This window comes from Symphalangus syndactylus, chromosome 9, assembly GCF_028878055.3.
Source record: "Symphalangus syndactylus isolate Jambi chromosome 9, NHGRI_mSymSyn1-v2.1_pri, whole genome shotgun sequence".
Taxonomy (NCBI): Eukaryota; Metazoa; Chordata; class Mammalia; order Primates; family Hylobatidae; genus Symphalangus; species Symphalangus syndactylus.
Window position 1 is genome coordinate 120,824,675 of NC_072431.2, and position 26,599 is coordinate 120,851,273.

Genomic DNA, 26,599 nt, shown 5'->3' on the forward strand with positions numbered 1-26,599 from the left:
TTTCTGAAGTTTCTATTATAGAACTAATTATTTCTCCCATCAGTTCTGTCAATGTTTGATTCATATACTTTGGGGCTCTGATGTTTGGTGCATGCATGTTTATAATTGTTATATGTTCTTGGTATATTGACCCTTTTATCACTATATAGTCTATGTTGTTTGATTTAGTATAGCTACCTCAGCTTTTGGTTTTTATTTACATGGAATATCTTTTTCCATTCCTTTGCTTTTAACCTATTTTTTTCTTTCGATCTCAAGCAAGTCTTCTGTAGAGAGCATAGAGTTGAATCACGTCTTTTTTATTTTTAACATCTACTAGGCCAATCTATGCCTTTGGGGATTTAATTCCTTTAAAGTAATTACTGATAGGGAAGAACTTACTTTTGCCATTTTATTATTTGTTTTTATGTACATCTTATAGCTTTCCCCCATAATTCCCTCCACTTATGTTGTCTTTTGTGATTGATTAGTTGCTTTTTTGTAGTGACAAATTTTGCTTCCTTTCTCATTCTTCTTTGGCTATACATATTTTCTTTGTTGTTACCATGGGGATTACATATAATATCCCAAAGTTATAACAATCTAATTTGAATTTTGATATCAATTTCATACAAAACTCTACATGTATACCGCTCTGTTTCCCATCCCCACTTTACATTATTTACAAATATTTACATTATTTACAAATTACATTATTGGTGTGAGAATTACATCTATATGCTGTATATTCACTAACAGATTTATAATTACTTTTTATGCATTTCTCTGAAATCCTATAGAAAATAAAAAGTGGAGCTATGAAACAAAATAATACTGGTTTTAATGTCTGCCCATCTATTTACCTTTATTGGAGAGTCTTTATATGTTCACGTGGCTTGGAGTTAACTAGCATCTTTTTATTATAAGTTGAAGGACTCCATTTAACATGTCTTGTAATCAGGAATAGTGGCAACAAGCTCCCTGGAATGTCATAATTTCCCCCTCATTTTTGAAGGACAGTTTTGCCAGATAATTCTTGGTTAATAGTTTTTTTCTTTCTGCCTTTATAATTTTTCTTTTTTTTTTTTTTTTTTAACTAAAGAAAAAGGGCTTTACTTGGCTCATGGTCTTACAGGCAGTATAAGAAGCATGGCACCAGCAACTGCTTATGGTGAGGCCTCAGGAAGCTTACAATCATAGAGGAAGGCAAGAGGAGCTGGCTTGTCACATGGTAAGAGAGGGGAGGGAGGCACCAGACTCTTTTTTGTTTTTGGCTGTCCTTATATTTTTACATTACCAAGTCTCTGATATTTCTTTTTTTTCCTTCAGCCTTTAAGTTCTGGAGTACATGTGTGGGTTTGTGCCATGGTGGTTTGCTGCACAGACTATCCCATCAGCTGGGTATTAAGCCCAGCATCCTTTAGCTGTTTGTCTTGATGCTCTCCCTCCTCCCACCCCCACCCCTGACAGGCCCCAGTGTGTGTTGTTTCCCCCAGTGTGTCCATGTGTTCTCATCATTCAGTTCTCACTTATACGTGGAAATATACGATGTTTGGTTTTCTGTTCCTGGGTTAGTTTGCTGAGGATAATGGCTTTGAGCTCTATCCATGTCCTTGCAAAGGATGGTTTTATATACCACATTTTCTTTATCCATTCTATCCTTGATGGGCATTTGCGTTGATTCCATGCCTTTGCTATTGTGAATAGTGCTGCAATAAACATACATATGCATGTATATTTGTAATAGAATGATTTGTATTCCATTAGGTATATACCCAGTAACGAGATTGCTGGGTCAAATGGTATTTCTGCCTCTAGATCTTTGAGGAATCACCACACTGTCTTTCACAATGGTTGAACTAATTTATATTCCCACCAACAGTGTGAAAGTGTTCCTTTTTCTCTGCAACCTCACCAGCATCTGTTTCTTGACTTTTTCATAATAGCCATTCTGACTGGCATGAGATGTTATCTCATCGTGGTTTTGATTTGCATTTCTCTAATCATCAGTGATGTTGAGCTTTTTTTCATATGATTGTTGGCCACGTGAATGTCTTCTTTTGAGAACTGTCTGTTCATGTCTTTGCTTACTTTTTAATGGAGTTACTTATTTTCTTGTAAATTTTTTTAAGTTCGTTTTGACTCTGGATATTAGACCTTCGTCAGACGGACAGATTGCAAAATTTTTCTCCTATTCTGTGGGTTGTCTGTTCTCTCTAATGATAGTTTCTTTTGTGGTGCAGAAGCTCTTTAGTTTAGTTAAACTCAGTTGTCAATTTTTGCTTTTGTTGCAATTGCTTTTGGCATCTACATCATGAAATCTTTGCCTATGCCTATGTTCTGAATGGTATGGCCTCGATTTTCTTCTAGGGTTTTTATAGTTTGGGGTTTTACATTTAAGTCTTTAATCCATCTTGAGTTAATTTTTGTATAAGGTGTACGGAAGGGGTCCAGTATCAGTTTTCTGCATACAGCTAGCCAGTTATCCAAGCACCATGTATTAAGTAGGGAGTCCTTTCTCCATTGCTTGTTTTTGTCAGGCTTGTCAAAGATCAGATGGTTGTAGGTGTGTAGTCTTATTTCTGAGTTCTCTATTCTGTTTCATTGGTCTATATGTCTGTTCTTATACCAGTACCATCCTGTTTTTGTTACTGTAGTATAGTTTGCAGTCAGGTAGTGTGATGCCTCCAGCTCTGTTCTTTTTGCTTAGGATTGTCTTGGCTACTCAGGCTCTTTTTCAGTTTCATATGAATTTTAAAATAGTTTTTTTCTAATTCTGTGATGAATGTCAATGGTAGTTTAATGGGAATAGCACTGAATCTATAAAATCCTTTGGGCAGTATGGCCATTTTCATGATACTGATTTTTCCTATCAATGAGCATGAAATGTTTCTCCATTTGTTTGTGTCCTCTCTGATTTCCTTGAGCAGTGGTTTGTAGATCTCCTTGAAGAGGTCCCTCACTTCCCTTGTTTGCTGTATTCCTAGGTATTTTATTTTCTTTGTAGCAATTGTGAATGGGAGTTCATTCATGATTTGGCTCTCTGCTTGCCTATTGTTCGTGTATTGGTGTATAGGAATGCCAGCAATTTTTGCACATTAATTTTGTATCCTGGGACTTTGCTGAAGTTGCTTATCAGCTTAAGAAACTTTTGGGCTGAGACGATGGGATTTTATAGATAAAGGGTCATGTCATCTGCAAACAAAGATAATTGGACTTCCTCTCTATTTGAATTTGCTTTCTTTCTTTCTCTTGCCTGATTGCCCTGGCGAGAACTTCCAATACTACATTGCCTAGGAGTGGTGAGAGAGGGCATCCTTGTCTTGTGCTGGTTTTCAAGGAGAATGCTCTCAGCTTTTTCCCATTCTCTATAATATCAACTATTGATTTGTCAAATATGGCTCTTATTATTTTCAGAATACCTAGTTGGAGAGTTTTTAAGATGAAGGGAATGTTGAATTTTATTGAAGGCCTTTCCTGTGTCTATTGAGATACTTGTGTTTTTTGTCTTTTTTTTTTTTTTATTATACTTTAGGGTTTTAGGGTACATGTGCACAATGTGCAGATTTGTTACATATGTATCCATGTGCCATGTTGATTTCCTGCACCCATTAACTCGTCATTTAGCATTAGGTGTATCTCCTAATGCTGTCCCTCCCCCCTCCCCCCACCCCACAACAGTCTCCAGAGTGTGATGTTCCCCTTCCTGTGTCCATGAGTTCTCATTGTTCAATTCCCACCCATGAGTGAGAACATGCGGTGTTTGGTTTTTTGTCCTTGCGATAGTTTACTGAGAATGATGTTTTCCAGTTTCATCCATGTCCCTACAAAGGGCACGAACTCATCATTTTTTATGGCTGCATAGTATTCCATGGTGTATATGTGCCACATTTTCTTAATCCAGTCTATCGTTGTTGGACATTTGGGTTGGTTCCAACTCTTTGCTATTGTGAATAGTGCCGCAATAAACATACGTGTGCATGTGTCTTTATAGCAGCATGATTTATAGTTCCTTTTATGTGATGAATGACATTTATTGACTTGCATATGTTGAACCAACCTTACATCCCAGGGATGAAGCCAGCTTGATCGTGGTGGATAAGCTTTTTGATGTGGTGCTGGATTTTCCAACTTGTTTCTGTTCTCCCTGTCTCTTTCAAGTACCCCAATCAGTCATAGGTTTGGTCTTTTTACATAGTCCCATATTTCTCAGAGGTCTTGTTTGTTCCTTTTCATTCTTTTTTCTCTATTCTTGTCTGCCTGTCTTATTTCAGAAAAATAGTCATCAAGCTCTGAGGTTCTTTCTTCTGCATGATCTATTCTGCTGTTGATACTTGTGATTGCATTGTGAATTTCTCGTGTTGTGTTTTTCAGCTCCATCAGGTCATTGTGCTCCTCCTCTAAACTGGCTATTCTGGTTACCAGCTCCTCTACTGTTTGTTTTATTGTGATTCTTGGCTTCTTCACACTGGGTTACAACATGCTCCTTTAGCTCAGTGAAGTTTGTTATTACCCATCTTGTTTTTTTGAGACGGAGTCTCGCTCTGTCACCCAGGCTGGAATGCAGTGGCATGATCTCAGCTCACTGCAACCTCCGCCTCCTGGGTTCAAGCGATTCTTCTGCCTCAGCCTCCCGAGTAGTTGGGGCTACAGGTGCCCGCCACCATGCCTGGCTAATTTTATTTTTTATTTTTAGTAGAGATGGGGTTTTACCATATTGGCCAGGCTGGTCTCAAACTCCTGACCTTGTGATCCACCTGCATCGGCCTCCCAAAATGCTGGGATTACAGGTGTGAGCCACCACACCCAGCCTGTTATCCACCTTCTGAAGCCAACTTCTGTCAATTCAACCATCTCAGCCTCAGCCCAGTTCTGTGCCCTTGCTGGAGAGGTGTTGCATTCATTTGGAGGAGAAGAGGCACTCTGGCTTTTTGAGTTTTCAGCATTTTTGTTGATTCTTTCTCATCTTTATGGGCTTATCTACCTTTGTTGAGGTTGCTGACCTGACCTTTGAATGGAGATTTTGTGGGGTCTTTTTTGTTGTTGTTGTTATTGGTTTCTATTTAATAGTCAGGCCACTCTTCTGTAGGGCTGCTGCAGTTTGCTGGGGGATCACTCCAGGCCCTAGTTGCCTGGGTTTTCCCCTTACCTGGATGTATCACCAGTGAAGTCTGCAAAACAGCAAAGATGGCAGCCTGCCCCTTCCTCTGGGAGCTGTGTTCCAGGTGGGTACTGACCTGTTGCTGGGCCAGATGCTCCTGTAGGAGGTGTCTGGAGACCCCTGTTGGGAGGTCTCACCCAGTCAGGAGGGATGGGATCAGGAACCCAGTTAAAGAATCAGTCTGGCTGTTTTTTTGGTAGAGCACCTGTGCTGTGTTGTGGGGAACCCTTCCTTGTCCAGACTGCCTGGACTCTCCAGGCAGTTCTGGGAAGGCTGAGTAACTGAAGTGCAGAGACTCACTGCCCCTTCCCCCGGGGTCTCTCTCCCAGGGAGAGATGAGAGATCTGTTAGTATAACCCTGTTTGGAGTTGCTGAAATTCCTGCAGGGAGGCCAGATGGATCAGGGTCCCACTTAAACAATCATTCTGGCCACTATCTGGCACAGCAGGTGTGTTGTGAGTGGCTTCCCCTCATCTGGGCTGCCAGGACTCACTGGAACTGGCAGGCTAGAACAGCTGGGTTGACCTGAGTGCAGAAATGGCAGCCAACCCTCCCCCAGGAACTAATTTGTCTCAGGCAGTCTCCAGCCTGATGCACTCAGCAGGCAACTGGAATTCCAAGCCAGTGGGTCTTAACTTCTGAGGTGCCATGTTAAGTGGGGCCTGCAGAATGATGCTGCTTGGCTGCTGGGATTCCCAGGGCCTGAGTCTTAAAGACTCCTGGGTTTCTGTGTGAGCCTGAGCAACTGCTCTGCTGAGACTGCACAGCTCTGTGTGTCAAACCCAAGGCCTTGGTTACATTGGCTCACTAGGGGATCTCCTGATCACATGTATTACAAAGATATGTAGGAGAAGTGTGGTTTCCTGGGTGGGGTTGCACAATCACTTACCACTTCCCTTGGCTGGGGTGAAGGTTTTTTGGCTCTGTGCTGCTCCCAGGTGGGCCAGTGGCCTACCCAGCTTTTCTTCATTCTCCATGGGTCAAGTTGATTGCCTAGTCAGTCCCAGTGAGAGAACCTGGATATTTCAGATGAAGGTGCCACACTGACTCCCCATTTTCATTCCTCTCTGTGAGAGCTGTGGACTGCAGCTGCTTCTAATCAACCATCTTGGCCCCTCCCCCTCTTTCTGCACTTCAAATATATAATTCCACTGCCTTCTGTCCTACAAGGTTTCTGCTGAGAAATCAGTTTATAATGTTATTGAGAATTTCTTGTACACAATGAGTTGCTTTTCTTGCTGCTTTCAAGATTCCCTCTTTGTTTCTTATTTAAGACTGATTTTAATCTGTCTTAATGTGGGTCCCTTTGGCTTTTTCAACTTGGAGTTTGTTTAGCTTCTTGGATTTGTAGATTCATGTCTTTCATCAAATTTGGAAAGTTTTGGGCCATTATTTCTGCAAATAATCTTTCAACTCCTTTCTCTCTTCTTCTGAGACTCTCAAAATGTATATGTTGGTTCACTTGAAGGTGTCTCACAACTCTTTTAGACTCCTCTGTTTATTTTCTTCTATTTTTACTGGCCTATCTATCTTCAAGTTTGAAAATTCTTTCTGCTGCCTGCGAAATCTGCTGTTGAATCCTGCCAGTAAATTTTTCAATTCAGTTATAGTACTTTCAGCTCCCAATTTAGCATATTTAAGATAGTTGTTTTAAAGTGTTTGTCTTTAATGTTCAATGCCTATGTTTATTTTCTTCCTTAAAATGGGCCATATTTTCCCATTTCTTTGTATGGCTCGTGATTTTATTGCTGAAAATTGGGCATTTGAAAAATAGCCATTTCTCCTACTCTGTGTAGACTGGCTCTGTGATTGGGCAGTCTGTCACTGATTAGCTGCGTATACTCTGAGCATAGTAATCAGTCTGAGGTGAAAGCGTAAGGTCTTCTCAGATCTTTTATGTGGTGTGTATGGGCCTTCTCCATTATACGTAGCTGCTTTTGAGTGTCTTAATTTCCCAGAGTCTCACTCAAGGCTCTCCTTGGGACTTCAGAGGGTCAGTTGTATAGAGGGTCAATCTCCACCTGTAATCTCTTTTCCCAGGTGTCTGCAGGTCTGTGGTCCTTCTGCAGATTTCAAAAGTAGTGGCTGCCACGTTGTCAAGATCAAAACCATGCCACATGGGGGAGGGGGTGGGGCAAGGATGAATGAAAATACCAGGAAATTTCCTATCAATCATCTTAAAGATGGCTTTTTCTTTATTGGCTGTTTGCTTCATTGCTGTAGAACTTGGGCTGTTTTCCAGAGCACTTATAAGGTTAGTTTAGCCAGTTTCTAGTTGTTTTTTTGATGCTTCTGTAAGAGAACATGGACTTGGAGCATCCTAATTTGCCATTTTGCTAATGTCCCTTGACTACACTGGGAATTCTTGAAGAAGTAATGTGTCCCTGGAAGCACTTATTTCCTCCACTCTCATTTGTAACTAAACCTATTGCTGGTTTGATTTCAGTGCCTACTTTTACACTGAAACTGCCATTCACAGAGTTACCAGTGACTGCCTGTCAGTCAAGTTTGAATATGCACTGTATGTATAAAATAAGGCCAATGCTTAATTTGTATTTTGTTTATTCTGTTGGATGTATTTTTATACCATTGACTTCCTTCCTTCTGCAAAAAGCTCCTCCACTGGTCTCTGTGAATTTTCCTACTCATTAGGTTAATCTTTTTTCCTCTTCTTTCCCTTGTTTAATTAGTGTTGTGTTCCTCAGGGTTCTGTCCTGTGCCTTTTCTTAATCTGATCCTTTCCCTCTGTCTGGGTGATACCATCTATGATTCTTAGCCACCACTTGTATACTAATAACTTTCAAATTGATAGTGTTTAGCACAGCTCTCCTTTAAGTCCCAGACCTATATGTGCGACTACTTAATGAGCATCTGTAGTTAGTTAGTTAGATATCTCATACTAAACATGTCCCAAACAATCCCATAAAGCACCATTCCACCCTCTTTTGTCTGTATTCCTATCTAGTTGTTCAATTCAGAACCTCCAGTCAAATTTTGACTTCCTTTCTCTCATCCCTGATATCCAGTGGATCGTGGAAGCCATGCGAATCACACTTATAAAGAGGAAATGGATTCCTCTCCATTGGCACTGCTCAATACCTTCATTCTGATCACCATAATTGCTCACCTAGATTACGTTTCTCTTTCTGTAGTCCTTTCACTTGCCAATTTGGTCACTATACTGCAGACAGCATACCTTTTTTAAAAAAAAAAAAAAAAAAAGGGTTTTGCTCTGTCACCCAGGCTGGAGTAGTGAAAGTGGTGTGATCACAGCTCATTGAAGCTTCAACCTCTTAAGTGATCCTTCTGCCTCAGCCTCCTGAGTAGCTGAGATTACCAGCATGAGCCATTCTTAAAAGTCTGATTTTGCCATTCCTTCTTAAAAATCTTTGTAGTTGAACTTACAATAAAATCCAAATTCTTTGTGCAGCATACAAGACCCTTTTATGATCTTGCACCTGCTTTCCAGGCCACATTTCTATTTCTATCCTGTCACCTGTCACCTCATTCTCCTGCAAACATTGTGGGCTGCTTTTCCCTTCATTTCTTCACGCATGCTTATATGGGACACATTCCCCTCCCAAGACAGGTGTCCCATAAATGTATGTTGGATTAAAAGAAAGCTGAATTGTTACATGAAGTCAGATTGTTGGAGCTAAGAAGGTGGTCTTAGTTTTACTTGGACTAAAATCAGCATGGTTTTCATAGACTTCAAGAAGGTAGGCAGAAGAAAAAACATTTGCATAACACTATTCCAAAAGGATTTTTTTTGTGTCTCACGGGAGTGGAATGTGGAGGTTTGAGAAGCATCTACAGTTTGAAGCACAATATCGGCAATATTACCAGCAGAAAAACATCAACAGGATTGTGAGATGAAGCATTTGTCTGCAATCTGTAATGCCTCAAGCCTTGCTACTCCTTCAAGTGTAGCCCTTGGGCTAGCAGCATTGATGTTACCAGAAGTTTTGAGAATTTCAGCATCCCTAGTTCCACCTCAGACCTACCATATTAGAATTTGCATCTTTAATAAGATTCCCAGGTGATTCACATTAAAGCTGGAAACATACTGGCCTGGAGGGTTGTAGAAAAAAGGAGGAAGGGGGTGAATTTTTTGAGGGGAAGGAATGGAGAAAGACCTATGTATTTTTCTCTCTGTTAGGAAACACAATCACTGGTGCACCATACGTACGTCCCTCCTTGAGTGACCTTGATGACACAGTCATCAGTTTTACAAACTGCCAATAAGCCTCGAGGGCCTGGAAGCAGAGCTGTCTTAAGATGAATGTGAGCTATGAGAAGTAGGCTTTTCCAGGTAGGAGAAAGATGATACTCCCCCAGGCAAGGGGAGCTCATGCCTGTTTGATTGTGAAGCATATACATTATGTCACTGGAAATAAGGAGGGGTTAGTAGAAGCTCCAGAAAGGAGTCTCCAGCTAGACATGTTGATTGGCTAGCACTGAGCAGTAGCTTCAACTTACCTGGGACACAAATGGCTTACCAGCCAATGGAACGTGAACTCTATGGCCAAAAACATTTGATTTTCATTAAAGATGGCCACAGTGTGTTAACTTAATAGAAAGTCGCTGGTGATTGTTTCCCAAAGGACACACCTGGGGGTGGGAATGGAGGACATGAATGTAATAATGTATAGACGGCCAATTACAAGATGTTTTGAGTTGCTAACTGCCTAAAAACATTCATTCAATCACATTGGTTCATAGAATTACACAAAGAATTAAAAGCCTGCTGCTCTGGGGGTGTCTCAGCTGGACAACCAACAAAAGCTATTCCTGGCCAATCAGAATGTGAAAGGAGGAGGTGGCAGTGATAGCATTTCACTTCCTACTGTGGCAGGGTCCATTCCTTTAGATTTAGCTTTCAAATAACAACCTCTCTGGCTCCTCACCTGGCCCCAGCTGGAGAAGGCCCACTCCACACACAGCTGCTGGTTACAGGCCTGGGTGTCCACAGGCCGCTTGGCGACCTGGGTGCACATGTCATTGGACACAGGGGTGGAGATCCCAGAGGCTTTCAGCTTTTGACAGGTCACCCTGCGGGTCTGGACACCTCCCCCACAGCTCCGGGTACAGGCAGACCAGGAGGTCACCATCCACCTGGGGAGAGGAAGAAGTGTCAGGAGACCCCTAAAGGGACAGGCCCTGGGGAAAAGAGACCACCTCCCCCCGACATCCCTGCTCTTGCCACTAATTTGGGGCCAAGGCTCTTTTCACAGTATTTACTTGGAAAGATAGGCTGAAAAATGACTCCTCCAAAAGATATCCATGTCAAATCCCTAGTGCCTGTCAATGTTATGTTATGTGGGAAGGTTCTTTGCAGATGTAATTATGGTCTTGAGATACGATTATCTTAGATTATCTGGCTGGGCCCTAAATGCCTGCCATAACAAGTGTTCATACAGAGAGGAGGAGGAGACAATGTGACCATGAAGGCTGAAGGTGGAGTGATGTGGCCATAAGCCACCTGGGGCCACCAGAAGTGGATTCTCTCCTAGAACCTTTGGAGGTGACGTGACCCTCTTGATACCTTGATCTTGGACTTTTGGCCTTCAAACTTGTAAGAGAATCAATTTGTTGTTTTGTAACTGCAGTGTTGGTACTTCCTAAAGGAGATCCAAGCATGTGACAGGAGAGACAGTTGTTCTAGGGAAGTCAGATCCAAATTTGTGTCACCTCCTGACCCGGAAAGTAATCTGGGCCTCACTGAAGTCAAGGTTTTGTCTGGTGTTGCTCAGTATACTTCCTGCTGCACATTTTGGTCAATCTCTCAGAAACAGGTAAAGTTCCATCTCTTGGCGTGACAGTGTGACAGTCTATAGGTCTTATACCTCTCAGAGGGCTGCGTGGTAGAAGTAGTTGTTCTCTGAATGTTAGGTTCCAAAAGTGAGACTGTGACAAATGGACTTTTCTCACAAAGCCAACCTGTAAACTGGGAACACTCTGAAATCCTTGGTCCATAGACAAACATGCAGGGATTCTCGTTGCATGTGTGCACCCTGTGATAATTCTCTTTGAGAAGGAGACAGCTTGGGGAAATTGCAAGACCGTTGCTCATGTAATCTAGAACAAAAAAATCCCGCTCTTTGGTTTTAGTGATGGAGAAAATTTATCTAACAAACAAAATGGTTAAAACAGCTACCTGGGTCACAGCAGGGTTACCCAGTTGTATCTCAAAGAGACAACCAGGGCAACACTTGTTCACATGCAAAGAAGGATACTAAGTGTTCAAAACGTCTGGCAGGCAAACGGGTCAAAGGTGAACCCATGGCTACGTCCTAGCCAAGCGGCGCCACATCTGGCTTTCAGGAGAGGCATGTAGCTGGGAAGGGGAGCAAATTCCTCCTAAATCTGGATCTGTGACTTATTTAGTTTTGTGGCCACTTCCCTGCTCTTTTGCCTTGTAGAGGGATGACTGCATGCAGATTTCCAACCCACAGGAGCAGAGCCACTTAGGAAGCAGGCAAGAGGTGTTTAAAAACTCCTGGGGGCATTGAAATACAAGAAAACAGCAGAGCCATTATTATTTCATTTGCAGAAGTAAATTAAGCTGATTGACTCTGACCATCACCAAATCAAGTCAAAAAGTTCCTGGCACGTCAAAGATCTCTTCTTCATTTTGCACAGCTTGGCAAGGGCAGTTTTCCAGCCTCTTATATCCCTGGTGAATGTCAGGCCTGCATTTCCATCAATCAACTTTTATTTCCAAATATACGTTTCAGCAATTTTTCAGAAGCTAGGGTGGGGGGTTTGAGAAAGGAGAGGGCCAGGCTATATTACAGTTCAGGAAGGGTATAAAAGGACATTAATCATTCCTGTGGAAACCTTCCCGTCAGCAAGCCAAACTGCTGATATTAATGAGCATGTTTCATATTTCACTGAGTCTCTCCTGGTTTCAGCTGCTCCTTATGACTCAGCTGGCAAAACAGAAAGCAGTTGCCTAAGTATTGTATGAAAGCCCTACAGATAGGTAGTAAAGGGGCATTTGAAGGCCGAGCCACATCCCCCCAAGCTGTCAGCACCACACCAGTGCCAACTCCAAGCCCATCTATTATCTGTTTAACTACTGCTGAGGACAGAGGATGGGGTGCACAGGGGGACTCATAGCCTCTTGAAGCATAAGGAAGGTGGCAGAGGCTTTAGGTGTCATTCTGGGCCACACAAGGGACCCAAATGCAGGGCATGAGGCTACTATCGGAAACAGATTTATTCCAACTTTAGTGAGATGCCTTTGTAGAAAAGAGGAAGATAAGATTTCCCCAACTGAACTGGAGTACTGATTGATTAGCATGGGTATTTAAGGTTAGACTTGGAGGGCGGGCAGAACCCAGTAATCGTTGTTTCTTCAGCCCTTCAATTGAAAAGACATTGCTTTCTACAAGCAACTCAGAGTCAGTTGATTACTGTAGGATGGGGGCGTCTATGGCTTGCCAGGGCCTGGGAAGCTCTTGCTCGCTGAACAGACCCTGTTAGGGACTTGGGAAACCTGGTTGGCCATTGGTGGGGTGAGGAATAAACAAAGCTGAGAGAGGTGGCATAGTCTGAGGATATTTTCAGCAAGGTGGAGAGGCCTGACAAGCCTGTGCCTAGGGGGAAGAACAGCTCCTTGGCTGGCATCTCTCCCTGCACAGTGCTACTGAAGGGCTGGCCATTGACTTCGCTAAAAGTGAGGGCCCATCCTAGGGTGGGGAGGTCTGAGCCAGTGTCTGCTGCACTCACCGAGAAGGGCAGTCTCTCCGGTTGCACGCGATGGGCTGCACCGCAGGGCGAACCTTCCCTGCGCAGTGGGCAGGGTTGACCTCCGTGCTGTTCAGCAGGCACTTCAAGCGGGGCTGCTGAACCCCCCGGTTACCACAGGAGGCTGAGCAGGTTGCCAGTCTATCCACAGACCACCAGTAATCTGTCATGGGAGGAGGAGCAGAACAGAAAAGAATATAGCATAATTGCCCACACTCTGAATTCCTTCTGAGCAGGGCAGGGAGAAGGTGATGGGTGGATTTGTGGCCTGAAGGAGAGGAGCTATTATAGATGAGGCCCTGCTCCTCGATGGGCACCATTCCTGAACTATCTGGGGAAGTCACATGGTCTCTAGGGGCCTCAGCCACGAAATGAGTACAGTGACCCTCACCTCACCAAGTTATTGTGGGGACAGGAAATAATGAAAGTAAAGTAGCTCAGTGCCTGACATACAAAGAGCACATAATTAATGCCATAGGTCATCTTATTTTTAAAGATATTTGCTACAGTACTTTTTTTCCTCATTGGTTCACCAGAAAGTGACTTTGTTTTCTACAAAGATATATAAATATAGCAAATACTTAACCATCACAGTACAGATTTGAGCTGGACTTTGCAAATGTTACCCAGAAAAGCCTATGCAGAGAGTGCTTGTTTACATGAGACAATGATGTCAGTAAGCAAGCCAGTTGCTTTGGGGGTCTGGGACTCACTGATAGGTGAGAGGGTAAATTTTGAGTGCTTATTTGCAAAGTTGCATATTACAAGTCTTTCAAATAGGCCCTGGCTTCTGGTTTTCAGCAGAGACTAGCTGGCTGGCAAGAAAATGGAACATTTGTTTTCCTGTCTGAAAAGCCAAATGGTGAAGGAGGATATTTAAGATGAAAACTTATCTGCTTAGAAAAAGTTCCCTCCTTTCTTCATCTTTTTGTGCCGTATTGGCACAAAACTCTGTCCCTCCCCATCACATTCTTCATTTTGGAATACATCACACATAGGCCACAGGTCGAACCAGCCTATGGAAAACTCTATAAAAAGGCCAGTTTTCCCTCTTTCCCACTGATTTGGCCTCATTTACAACTCTTTCTTGGTGCAGTGAAGGCCAGGCCCCGCCCAAAGGCTTTCTGACCTGCCTGTTTTCCTGGAAGGTTAATGCATGAGCCATGTGGGCTTTGCAGTCTGTTCTTTGCCAGGGCCAAAGGAAAGGTGCCTGGAAAGCCCTCAGCTTATGACTAAAGCTGAAGACTCTTCAGAATGATCAGCAGGCACTGGCATCAGGCCTGTCTCTCTAGGCAGGAGGCAGTAACCAAACAAACAGGCTACTCTGTGTGTGTGAGATCTGTACTAGTTAAATCAGCATAAAAGGATCACATCTGACTTTGATATATAGTGGTTCCATGGTCCTGAGCAACAGCAGCATTATAAGCAGAAGGGCCTATTTATGAAGGCAGCACTGGCTTTTCCAGGTTCTGCTGGGATGGGGCATGATGGCTCTTCTGAAGGGCCACGTTGACAGAAGTAGGGTCTCACTGTATGGAAACATGGCATGGTTTTGGTTTTCATGCCTTGAGTACCACTGGAGATCAAAAATCTCTTTGTTCTGCTAGATAGTTAGATTCCCAAGTGGGCTTTCTTGTTCAAGTCCAGTATGCAAAGTCTGCAGGATTTCTTACCTTGGATCACTAAAGATGCCTTCTGCATGAGCACTCCTGCCTCATTCTGAGCAAGGCAGCTGAATTCCCCTTGAGACCCACTGCTAAGGTTTGCAACTTGAAGGATCTGTCCAGCTGCCAAGATGTGATGCGTCAGTCTTGTGGCAGTGACAATTGGCTGATCACCATGAAACCAGGTGATATTAGGGACAGGGTGACCTTTGATTGGGCAGCCTAGAAGGAGAGGAAAAGAAGTAAGCCTTAGTAAAGCCATAAGGAACACATTGCTGGTGCACTGGTTTACTGTCTTTGTGGCTCTAGAAATTGTACACACAATGTGGCCTTGTCCATGGCATTTTTATTATATTTGCCATTCCTGAGCAAATAGGAGATGTTTTTATTCTCTGAATTTCTAGGAGGGTGACTATGATTCATTCAATTAAGTAAAATTATTGGATAACAAAAGTACCTATTTCTTTCTGTTTATGTCCCTATGCTAACTTTAAAAAAAGATACAATTAATCTTCATTCATTGAACAGTTTTTTTCAAGGTAAGTAGTTCTTATAGTGATTTTTTTCTGACAGAAATTCCTTCTTCAAATACAATATGTTGGGAAAAAATACCATACTATATAGTAATAGTTAAGAAACAAACTTGATTTAGTAAAAGTATCATATTCCCTCATTTTACTTGTTATATGATTTTTCCAATCAGAGACTAGGAAAACAATTTTAAACATGGATCTTTTTTCTGCATAAGGCTTTGTCTTCTGAAGGCTTTTGCTAAGCCTGCACTGGACATGTACAATATTGTACATATCTACAGGGCCATCAAACATATTTTGATATAATAAACTCAAATGTCATCATGTCTACCCAAGACTTTGTAGCGTAGAATCGGTAAGATAAACAGGTTGCAGTTGTGAGAGAAATTCCTGGAAGGTCAGGGTACTTGCTGAATTCGCTGTTGTGCCCCAGCAACTTACCTTCCACAGAGAATTTATTTGGAAGTGTAAAATGCAGTAAGTCATTGAAAATTAAAGAACCTATAGATTTTTCCCCCCTCAGTTCACTTAGAAAAACATCTGTTTGGTACCTACTGCTCTAGGGACAGTTAAGATAATTAAGACTATCTTACCTCTTCTAGGGAGATCTCAGCTGGTGTAAGATTTTTAGAAAGCACACTCATAAAACTGCAAATGCAAGGCAGGAAATGATGAGATACGAGACACAAAGATGGTGCTATGGTCTGAGGGTTTGTGTACCCCCTAGATTCATACTGAATTCTAATCACCAAAGTGATGGTATCAGAGGGTGGGGCCTTTGGGAGGTGATTCCGTCACATGGGCTCTGTTCTCACGAATGAGATCCGTGTCCTCATAAAAGAGGCCCTGGAGAGCTGCCTTGGCCCTTCCACCATGTGGGACACACTGAAAAGCTGCCATCTATGAAGCAGACAGCAAGCCCTCACCGATACCAAATCTGGTGCTGCAATGATCTGGGACTTGCCAGACTCTAGAACTGTAAAAAACAAATTTGTTTTGTTTATAAGCCACTAGTTTTTATGATATGTCTGTGTCTGTTGTGTCACCCTGACTGGACTAAGACAGGTGGCTACCCTCTGTGGATGTGTGGGTACCTATGCATCTACAGAGAGAAGGGATTTTTCTAATGTCATTTCTTTTTCGACAGGGTCTCGCTCTGTCACCCAAGCTGGAGTGCAGTGGTGCCATCTCAGCTCACAGCAACCTCCAAATCCCAAGTAACTATGATTACAGGTGTGCACCACCATGTCCAGATAATTTCTGTGTGTATGTAGGTATATACTTGTATGTATGTATGTGTACACACACACACATATATACACATACATATTTTTAAGTAGAGACAAGGTTTCAACATGTTGGCCAGGCTGGTCTTGAACTCCTGGCCTCAAGTGATCTGCTCGCCTCAGCCTCCCAAAGTGCAAGGATTACAGAAGTGAGCCACCACACCTGACCTAATATTTCTTGTTTTTGAATCCAGCGATAGAACTGTTAAAATTTACACAAGATTGGGAATCCCTAGAAATCATCTAGTTCACCACCAGAGGAAGAAACTGAGACCTAGAGAGGTTAGGAGACCTTCCTGAGGTTGTGTGGCAGGCCTTCTATCCGACTCCTGGACTGTGTTTTTTCCCCCATACCTGCTACTTGTTCAGCTGGGCACCTTGCTACCTCCTTCGTTTCTTTGCTCACTTATTTTTTCCTCTTCATTTTTGTTTTTCCTGAGGTAGTAGTGAGAGGGTAGGAGCAGACTATTTGGAAGGGAGGGTTCTAAAAAGATAACCTAAAAATGGACCCCTGGAAGCTCAGTGTGGGATGTAGTGTTATATGATCCAATTCTTCACTCCTTCCTGTATCCGCTGACTTGCGCATGCCGCTTGACAGTGCCCTCCTATGAGAGAGCGATTATACTTCCCCCTCCTGGCTTTGGCCATGTGAGTTATTTAGCTGACAAAAATGAGACAGATGTTACAATAACAATGAACAATCAGAAAAGAAAAACAAGTTCACTCACAACAGCATCAAAAAGGAGAAAATACTTAGGAATAAACTTAACCAAGGAGGCTACTATGGTTCAGATGTTTGTCTCCTCCAAAACTCATGTTGAAATTTAATTGCCACTGTAACAGTAGTAAGAGGTGATCAGGCCATGAGGGCTCTGTCCTTATGGGTTGGATTAATGCCATTATAAAAGGGTGAGTTCAGCCCTTACTTGTCTCTTTGCACTTCCACCTTTTGCCACGTGAAGACAAAGCTTTCCTCCCTTTTGGAGGATGCAAAGGAGGACTGTGAGCCACTACATTTCTGTTCATTATAAATTACCTAGTCTCAGGTATTCTGTTATAGCAGCACAAAATGGACTGAGAGACAAAAATCTTGAACACTGAAAACGACAAAATACGGCTGAAAGAAATTAAAGAAGATACAAATTCATGGAAGGACATATCATGTTTATGGATTAGGAGACTTAATACTGTTAGGATGTCAATACTACCCACAGTGATCTACAGATTCAATGCAATCCCTATCAAAATCCCAATGGCATATTTTGCAAATAGAGAATCTCATGCTAAAGTTTATATGGAATATCAAAAAACCCAGAATAACTGAATAACCTTGAAAAAGAAGAACAAAGAGGATTCACAGTTCCTGATTTCAAAACTTAATACAAAGTGATGATAGTAATCAAAACAGTACTGTACTGGCATAAAACAGACACAGAGACCAAAAGAACAGAATAGAGACTGGAAACAGACTTTTAAACATATGGTGAAATGATTTTTGACAAGGTTGCTAAGACCATTCACTGGGGAAAGGACAGTCTTGCCAACAGATGGTTCTGGGAAAATGGATATCCATATGTGAACAAATGACTTACTTACACTATATATAAAAATTAACTCAAAATGGATGAAAGACCTAAACCTAAGAGCTGAAAGTATAAAACTTTTACAAAAAATCACAGGGGAAAACTTTAATGACATTGGCTTTGGCAATGATTTCTTAGATATGACACTAAAATACAGGCAACAAACGAAAAAAATAAAGTGGATTCCATCAAAATTTATATCTTTGATACATCGTAAGACACTATCAAGTGAGTGAAAAAGCAACTCACAGAATGAGAGAAAATATTTGCAAATCATAGATCTGATAAGAGATTAATATCCAGAATATATAAAGAACTCTTAAAATTTGATAACAAACAACCCAGTTTAGGCAAATGCCCAAATAAGCGAAGGACTTGAGCACACATTTCTCCAAAAGAGATACATGAATGGCCAATAAACACATGAAAACTTGTTCTAAAGCCACCATGAGTTACCACTGCATACCCACCAGGATGGCTATTATTAAAAGAAACCCAAAATATAAATGTTTGCAAATATGTGAAAAAATTGGAACCCTTGTGCATTGCTAGTGGGAATATAAAATGGAACAGCTGTTGTGGAAAACAGTATGGTGGCCCCTCAAAAAATTAAATATAGGATTATCATATGCTCCAGCAATTCCACTTTAGGGTATATATTCAAAAGAATTGAAAGCAGGAACTTTAAAAGATATTTGTACACCGATGTTCATAGCAGCATTATTCATAATACCCAAAAGATTTAAACAACCCAAATATCCAATAATTGATGGGTAGATAAACAAAATGTGGTATATATGTATGATGGAATATTATACAGCCTTAAGGAATGACATTCTGACATATGCTACAACATGGATGAGCCTTGAAAACATTATGCTAAATGAAGGAAGTCAGACATAAAAGGACAAATATTGTATGATTCCACTTATATGAGGTACCTAGAGCAGCCAAATTCATAGAAACAGAAAGTGAAATAGTGGCTACCAGAGGCTGGGAGAAGGGAGGGAGGGGGAGTGCAGAGTTTCAGTTGATGAAAAAATTCTGGAGACAGTGATGATAGCTGCACAACAAGGTAGATGTATGCAATGGCATCAAGCTGTGCACTTAAAAAGAGTTGAAAGCGTAAATTTTATGTATCTCTTACCACAATAAAAAACTGAGGCAGAGATGCTAATGTACCAGTTCCAAACCTAGACCTCAAGAGATCTTGGGAGCTGTTGCTTGTGCTCTTGTGCCTTTGCCATTATATTAGAAAGTCATGTCGGGACTGGCCTGATGACCCCAAGAGGAAGATGTGAGAATGTGGAGAACAGTCAAGTCACTCCAGCCAAACCCAGCTTAGATCAGCTGAACTAAGTAAGATCAGTAAGAACAACTGATTGTTGTTTTAAGTCACCGAGTTTGGGCTTTTTAAAATACAGCATGTGTATGTGTGAGGTGATAGCTAACTGATACATTTAGGGAGAGGTATCTTCCAGCTTTTCCACTTGGCCAATAGATTGAAGGCCTGGAATAGGACAGAGCTGCTACTTGTTTGCTGACCCAGCTCTTGCCTGACCTGTATCCTCTTTTTTTTTTTTTTTTGAGGCAGGCTCTCATTCTGTTGCTCAGGTTGGAGTGTAATGGTGCAATCATAGCTCACTGCAATCTCAAACTCCTGGGCTCAAGTGATCCTCCCACCTCAGCCTCCCGAATAGCTAGGGATTACAGGCATGTGCCACCACAGACAGCTAATTAATTTTTTTAGTAGAGATGGAGTCTTGCTGTGTTGCCTAGGCTGGTCTTGAACTCCTGGCCTCAAGTGATCCTCCCCCCTCAGCTTCCCAAAGTGCTGGGATTACAGGTGTGAGCCACCTTGCCTGGCCCTGTATTCCCTTATTCAAGGTACTCAGGAGAAGCAGGCTCACCACAAGCTCCTGGTGGCATCTAGGCATCTATATGCCATGAGGTCCATGGTGGTGTCACCACACTCCTGTTCTGAAATGAGGGTAGAAGTGGCCTTGAGGACAGAAATCAGTCTACTGGGGATCTCCTGGGATCCGGGCACCTATACCCTCCAACCCTAAATGTAGCCTGGAGTAAAATGCTGGTTCCGTTTTCCAATAAAAGCCAAGAAAACTGTATGTGTATGAAGGCAAATATACTTTTAAAACTGCAGCTGAAACAAATAAAGCTTTTTAGCCTGACCGAAATAGGCAAATGCATGTCTCTCTATTACATCTACTTTGAAGAAAAAAAAAAAGGGCCATATGCTATCAAGGTGCTGGCTCCATGAATCCTGTTTGGTCAGCCCTGGTGAGGCTGATGAGATTTAAGTTGATAAGTATGAACCTTACTCTTCCTAAGCACATTTCCCAGGGAATCTTTCATATTTTCTCCTAGTCCTTATTTTCCCAACTGCCTTAGGATTTTCTGAGAGAGTCCGTATTTAGGCAGAAAAAGGAGTGGTAGCATCCCCTAGGTTGGTCTCTATGGCTGAAGAACTTATCTGGGAGCCAGAAACCTTAGTCAGCTAAATAAGAGGAATACTAAATAGGAGGAATATTTGCACAAAAATTACATCCAAATTCCTCCCTCCTTCTTGGAATCAGAGGCCATAGTGAGTAGCCAGGAAACCTCTCTTGGCCCATCTGAGCCTTGGGTCTTGCTCATGTTCCCAGGGCCTCCCAGCCTGCTATTCCTTGTGCAGATGAGAATAGGGTAGAGATGTTTCCAAGGGCAGGCCTGCCATGGATGTGGAGTTCCTGGAACTCAAGGCCCAGGAGAAGAAGCAACTAACAGGCCTTTGAGAAGCTGCCTTCATAGTACAGGCATACCTCATTTTATTGTGCTTTGCTTTATTGCACTTCATAGATCCTGCATTTGTTACAAATTGAAGGTTTGTGGCAACCCCGTGCTGAGCAAATCTATTGGCACGATTTTCTAACAGCGTGTGCATACTTTATGTCTCCGTGTCAAATTTTCAAAACTTTTCATTATTATCTGTTATGGTTATCTGTGATCAGTGATCTTTGATGTTACTATTGTAGTTGTTTTGGGGTACCATGAACCATGCTCATATAAAAAGATGAACTTAAATGATAAATGTTGTTTGTATTCTGACTGCTCAACTGAATGGCTATTTGTCCATCTTACTCCCTCTCCTGGGGCCACCTCCCTATCCCCTGAGATGCAGCAATATTAAAATTAGGCTAATTAATAACCCTACAGTGGCATCTAAGTGTTCAAGACAAAGAAAAAGTTGTACATCTTTCACTTTAAATCAGAAGCTAGAAATGATTAAGCTTAGTGGGGAAGGGTATGTCAAAAGCCAAGATAGGTCTCTTGTGCCAAACAGCCAAGTTGTGAATGCAAAAAAAAAGCTCTTGAAGAACATTAGAAGAGCTACACCAGTGAACACAAAAAATTGATGAGAAGTAAAATAGTCTCATTGCTGATACAAGAAAGTTTTAGTGGTCTGGTTAGAATATCAGACCTGCTACAACATTCCCTTAAGCCAGTGCCTAATCCAGAGCAAGCCCTACCTCTCTTCAATTCTATGAAGGCTGAGAGACGTGAGGAAGCTGCAGAGGAAAAGATGGAAGCTAGCAGAGGTTGGTTCATAAGGTTTTAGGAAAGAAACAGTCACTCTTACATAAAAGTGCAAGTTAAAGCAGCAAGTGCTGATGTAGAAGCTGCAGCAAGTTATCCAGAAAATCTAGCTAAGATCACTGATGATGGTGGCTACGTTAAACACAAGAGATTTTCAGTGTAGATGAAACACTCTTCTATTGGAAGAAGATGCTATCTAGGAGTTTGATAACTAGAAAGAAGTCAATACCTGGCTTCAAAGCTTCAAAGGACAGGCTGACTCTCTTGTTAGGGGATAATGCACCTGGTGACTTTAAGGTGAAGCCAATGGTCATCTCTAGTTCCAATAATCCTAGGTCCCTTAAGAATTGCGCTATATCGAATCTGCCTGTGCTCTATAAATGGTAGAACAAAGCCTGGATGACAGCACATCTGTTTATAGCATGGTTTACAGAATATTTTAAGATCACTATTTTGTTACCTACTGCTCAGAGGAAAAGACTTCTTTCAAAATATTACTGGCTATTGACAATGCACCTGTCTACCCAAGACTTCTGATGGAGATGTACAAGGAGATACTTATTTTCATTTCTGCAAACATAACATCCATTCTGCAGTCCGTGGATCAAGGAGTGATTTCAACTTTCAAGTCTTACTCTTTAAGAAACAAATTTCTTAATGCTATAGCTGCCATGGATAGTAATTTCTAAAATGGATCTGGGAAAAGTAAATAGAAAATGTTCTGGAAAGGATTCATCATTCTAGATGCCATTAAGGACATTCAGGATTCATGGGAGGAGGTCAAAATACCAACATGAACAGGAATTTGGGAGAGGTTGATGCCAACCCTCATGGATGACTTCGAGGGGTTCAAAACTTCAGTGTTGAGGAAGTCACTGCAGATGTGGTAGAAATAACAAGAGAACTAGAATGAGAAGTAAAGCCTGAAGATGTGACTGAATTGCTGCAACGTCATAATAAAACTTGAATGGATGAGGAGTTGCTTTTTACGGATGAGCAAAGAAAGTGGTTTCTTGAAATGGAATCTACTCTTGGTGAAGTTGCTGTGAACAGTGTTGAAATGATGACAAAGGATTTAGAATATTATATAAACTTAATAAAGCAGTGGCAGGGTTTGAGAGGATGGACACCATTCCAATATTCAGCAACCCTCAACATGAAGGCAAGACCCTCCACCAGCAAAAAGATTAGACTTGCTTAAGGCTCACATAATTGTTAGCATTTTTTAGCAATAAAGTATTTTTAAATTAAGGCATGTATGTGCTTTCTTTTAGATGTATTGGTGTTGCACACTTAGTGGATTACAATATAGTGTAAACATAACTTTTACATGTATTGGGAAACAAAAAATATTGTGTGACTCGCTTTATTGCAGTATTTGCTTTATTGCATTGGTCTGTAACTGAACCCAAAGTATCTTGAGGATGTAACTGTAAAGCCTCTGAAACTTATCAGGCTAAGATCAGTTTTGTGGAAAAATTTTTTAAAAATCCTGGTTTTGTTACTGTGAAGGTTAGTTACACAGATTCATGACTCTGAAGGAGAACTCTAGGTTTCAGTAGGGTTCTCTGGCCTCAGTTTTCTAATTTGCAAGTGAGAATATTTGATGATTTTAAAGGTTCATTTATGTTCGAATGAAATAACCTTTAAGGTGCTTTTAGGTTCCCAAATTTCTTTTTTTTTTTTTTTTTTTTTTATGAGACAGAGTCTTGCTCTTTCGCCCAGGCGAGAGTGCAGTGGTGCGATCTCGGCTCACTGCAAGCTCTGCCTCCCGGGTTCATGCCATTCTCCTGCCTCAGCCTCCCGAGTAGCTGGGACTACAGGCGCCCGCCACTGTGCCTGGCTAATTTTTTGTATTTTTAGTAGAGACGGGGTTTCACCGTGTTGGCCAGGATGGTCTCAATCTTCTGACCTCGTGATCTGCCCGCCTCGGCCTCCCAAAGTGCTGGGACTACAGGCGTAAGCCACCGCACCCACCTAGGTTCCCAAATTTCTTAACATAATCTCAAACTCATTCTCATCCCTCCTCTTCTATCTCCCACAAAGCCAAGTGCCAGGGCAAAGTGGACCTATTTAAATCTGTATTGCTTGGGTTGACATATAGTGAAACGGAACTAAGCCAATGAAGGGCTCATGGAAGAAATGTTATATATGAAGGTTATTTAGGGTTTTCAACCTGGCAGTGCAGCTGGTTCCATTGTCAGTAGTTGGTCCTAGTTTGCAATTTGCTTTTCCCACACTTCAGAAGTTGCCTTGTTGCGCCCTCTCAGAGATCCCAGCAGCAACTGGCACCTGCCCCCTCCCTGCAGAGCTCTGAGTCTCAGCTCCTTGTAGCCTCTCCTTCCAGCTTCGAAATTCTAATAATCCTGAAGGGAAAAAATGGCAGATAGGAGACAGAAGTAACTTGCAGCTTCCACTCAGATGTACACAGCAGCGTGTGAAGACTCACATTGTGATTTTCTGCTCCAAGAACTACCACAGGAACACACCAGGAAAGGCCAGAGAATCCGCAGACCCTTTCAAGGAAGCAGCTTGCCACTGTAGCTGCCATGAGACAGCCAAAAACCTGGGAGTGCCCAAAGTGTGAGAGGGTGAGAATCTGCTCCCAAATGCACATCCTCATTGGGGAACCTGAAGGTCTAGATCACAGGAGAAGGATGTGACCTTACCAGGAGCTGAGATTAATTTAGAGAGCTGAGAAAAATGTAGGGGTAGAAGAAGTAGTGGGAAGAGCCCTGTTGGCTCTCAGTTCCTGGGGAAGCCATTTCTGACTTTGTCTTATAGGGTTCCTTGGAGAGGGCTGCCAGTGGAATTGGGGAAAGACGACAAGGAGTAGGAAATTTCCAAATGAACTTTGTAACAATTTTGACTGGATGTGAAGTTTCCTGGACAGAATCCTGGGGAGGGGGGTTAACAGGGAGTACAGATAGGAGCACAGAAGCCACAGCAGGCGGGGAAGTGTGAAACCTGAAAGCGCTGCTTGCTTTCTCAGCTGGGAGCCTTGTAGCCTGGGCCAAGTTCTCAGCCCTGCTCACTGGCTGCCTGCAAATAAACTTGGTGCTGTTGGTGGGGCATGGTGGGAGTGAGACTGGCCTTTCGGGCTGCATGGGAGCTGGGTGAATCCTGTCACTGCCAGCTTTCCCCACTTCCCTGGCAACTTGTATGACATAGCAGAGGCAGCCATAATCCCCCTGGGAATGTAACTTTGTTGGCCTGAGAACTACACCCTATCCCCTATAGCAGTCCCAGCAAGCCCCACCCAAGGAGAGTCTGAACTCAGACATGCCTAACCCTGCACCCACCTGATGGTCTTTCTCTACCCGCCCTGGTAGCTGAAGACAAAGAACATAATCTCTTGGGAGATCTGTGGCCCTGCCCACTGCCTAAGAAACCCCAATACTTATCCAGGTGACCCTAGGGCAAGCTTGTATACTCCCTATACTACCACAGCTAATGATCTCTTGAAAGTGCCACTTCCTGGCTGGAGGCCAACAAACACAAAACCAGTACACTAAACAAAACTACAACCAAGGACCCTCACAGAGTCCACTTCACTCCCCTACTACTGCCACCAGAGCAGGTACTAGTATTCATGGCTGAGAGACCTGAAGACAAATCACATCACAAGACTCTTTACACACTCTCCTCAGTACCAGCCAGAAGCCCAGCAGCTCCACTGGATGGCTAAACCTGGAAGAGAAATAACTATCACTGCAGTTCAGCTCCCAGGAAGCCCCATCCCTTGGGGAAGTAGGAGAGCACCACATCAAGGGAGCACCCTGTGGGACAGAAGAATCTCAACAGCAGCCCTTGAGCCCCAGATTTTCCCTCTGACATAGTCTACCCAATGAAAAGGAGCCAGAAAAACAATCCTGGTGTTAGGACAAAACACTCCCAAAAGATCACACTGGTTCACCAGGAATGGCTCCAAACCCAGAATAAATCTCTGAATTGCCAGAAAAAGAATTCACAACATTAATTATTAAGTTACTCAAGGAGGCACCAGAGAAAGGTGAATACCAACTTAGAGAAATCAAAAAAATGATACAGGATATGGATGGAAATGTCTTCAGAGAAATAGCATAAATAAAAAACAATCATGGCTTCTGGAAATGAAAGACACAGAGAAATGCAAAATACACAGGAAAGTCTCAACAGAATAAAACAAGTAGAAGAAAGAACTTCAGAGCTTGAAGACAAGTCTTTTGAATTAACCCAATCTGACAAAGAAAAAAAAGATTAAAACAAATGAACAAAGCCTTCAAGAAGGTTGGCATTACATTAAAAGATCAAACCTAAGAGTAATTGATGTTCCCCAGGAAGAAGATAAATCTAAATGTTTGGTAAACATATTTTAGGGAATAATCGAGGAAAACTTCCCTGATCTTGCTAGACATCTAGACATCCAAATACAAGAAGCTCAAAGAACACCCAGGAAATTAATTGCAAAAAGATAATCATCTAGGCACATAGTCATCTGGTTATCTGAAGTCAAGACAAAGGAAAGAATCTAAAGAGCTACAAGCCAAAAGTATCAGGTAACCCATAAAGGAAAACCTACCTGATTAATAGCAGATTTCTCAGCAGAAACCCTACAAGCTAGAAGTGATGGGGTCCTATCTTGAGCTTCCTTAAACAAAACTATTATCAGCCAAGAATTTTGTATCCAGTGAAACTAAGCATCATACATGAAGGAAAGATAGTCTTTTTCAGACAAACAAATGCTGAGAGAATTCACCACTACGAAGTCAGCACTACAAGAACTGCTAAAAGGGGCTCTAAATCTTGAAACAAATCCTCAAAATACACCAAAATAGAACTTTGTAAAGCATAAATCTCACAGGACCTATAAAACAATAACACACACACACACACACACACGTATTCAGGCAACAACTAGCACAATGAATAGAATAGTACCACATCTCTCAATACTAATGTTGAATATAAATGGCTTAAACGCTCCACTTAAAAAGAATGGCGGAATGAGTAAGAATTCACCAACCAAGTATCTGCTGTCTTCAAGAGACTCACCTAACACATAAGG

General features: G+C 42.1%; 1 protein-coding gene across 2 annotated transcripts in view; it reads right to left on the bottom strand.

The window, feature by feature from the left end:
- Positions 1 to 26,599, bottom strand: part of ADAMTSL1 (ADAMTS like 1) — a 956,380-nt gene that overhangs the window by 8,697 nt on the left and 921,084 nt on the right. For both annotated transcript variants that reach the window (XM_063609087.1, XM_055294157.1), the window contains 3 exons: positions 14,566 to 14,778; positions 12,875 to 13,055; positions 10,048 to 10,255 (listed from right to left, as the gene is read on the bottom strand). In XM_063609087.1, coding sequence (XP_063465157.1) covers positions 10,048 to 10,255; positions 12,875 to 13,055; positions 14,566 to 14,778 — 602 coding nt within the window. The remainder of the gene's footprint in view (positions 1 to 10,047; positions 10,256 to 12,874; positions 13,056 to 14,565; positions 14,779 to 26,599) is intronic.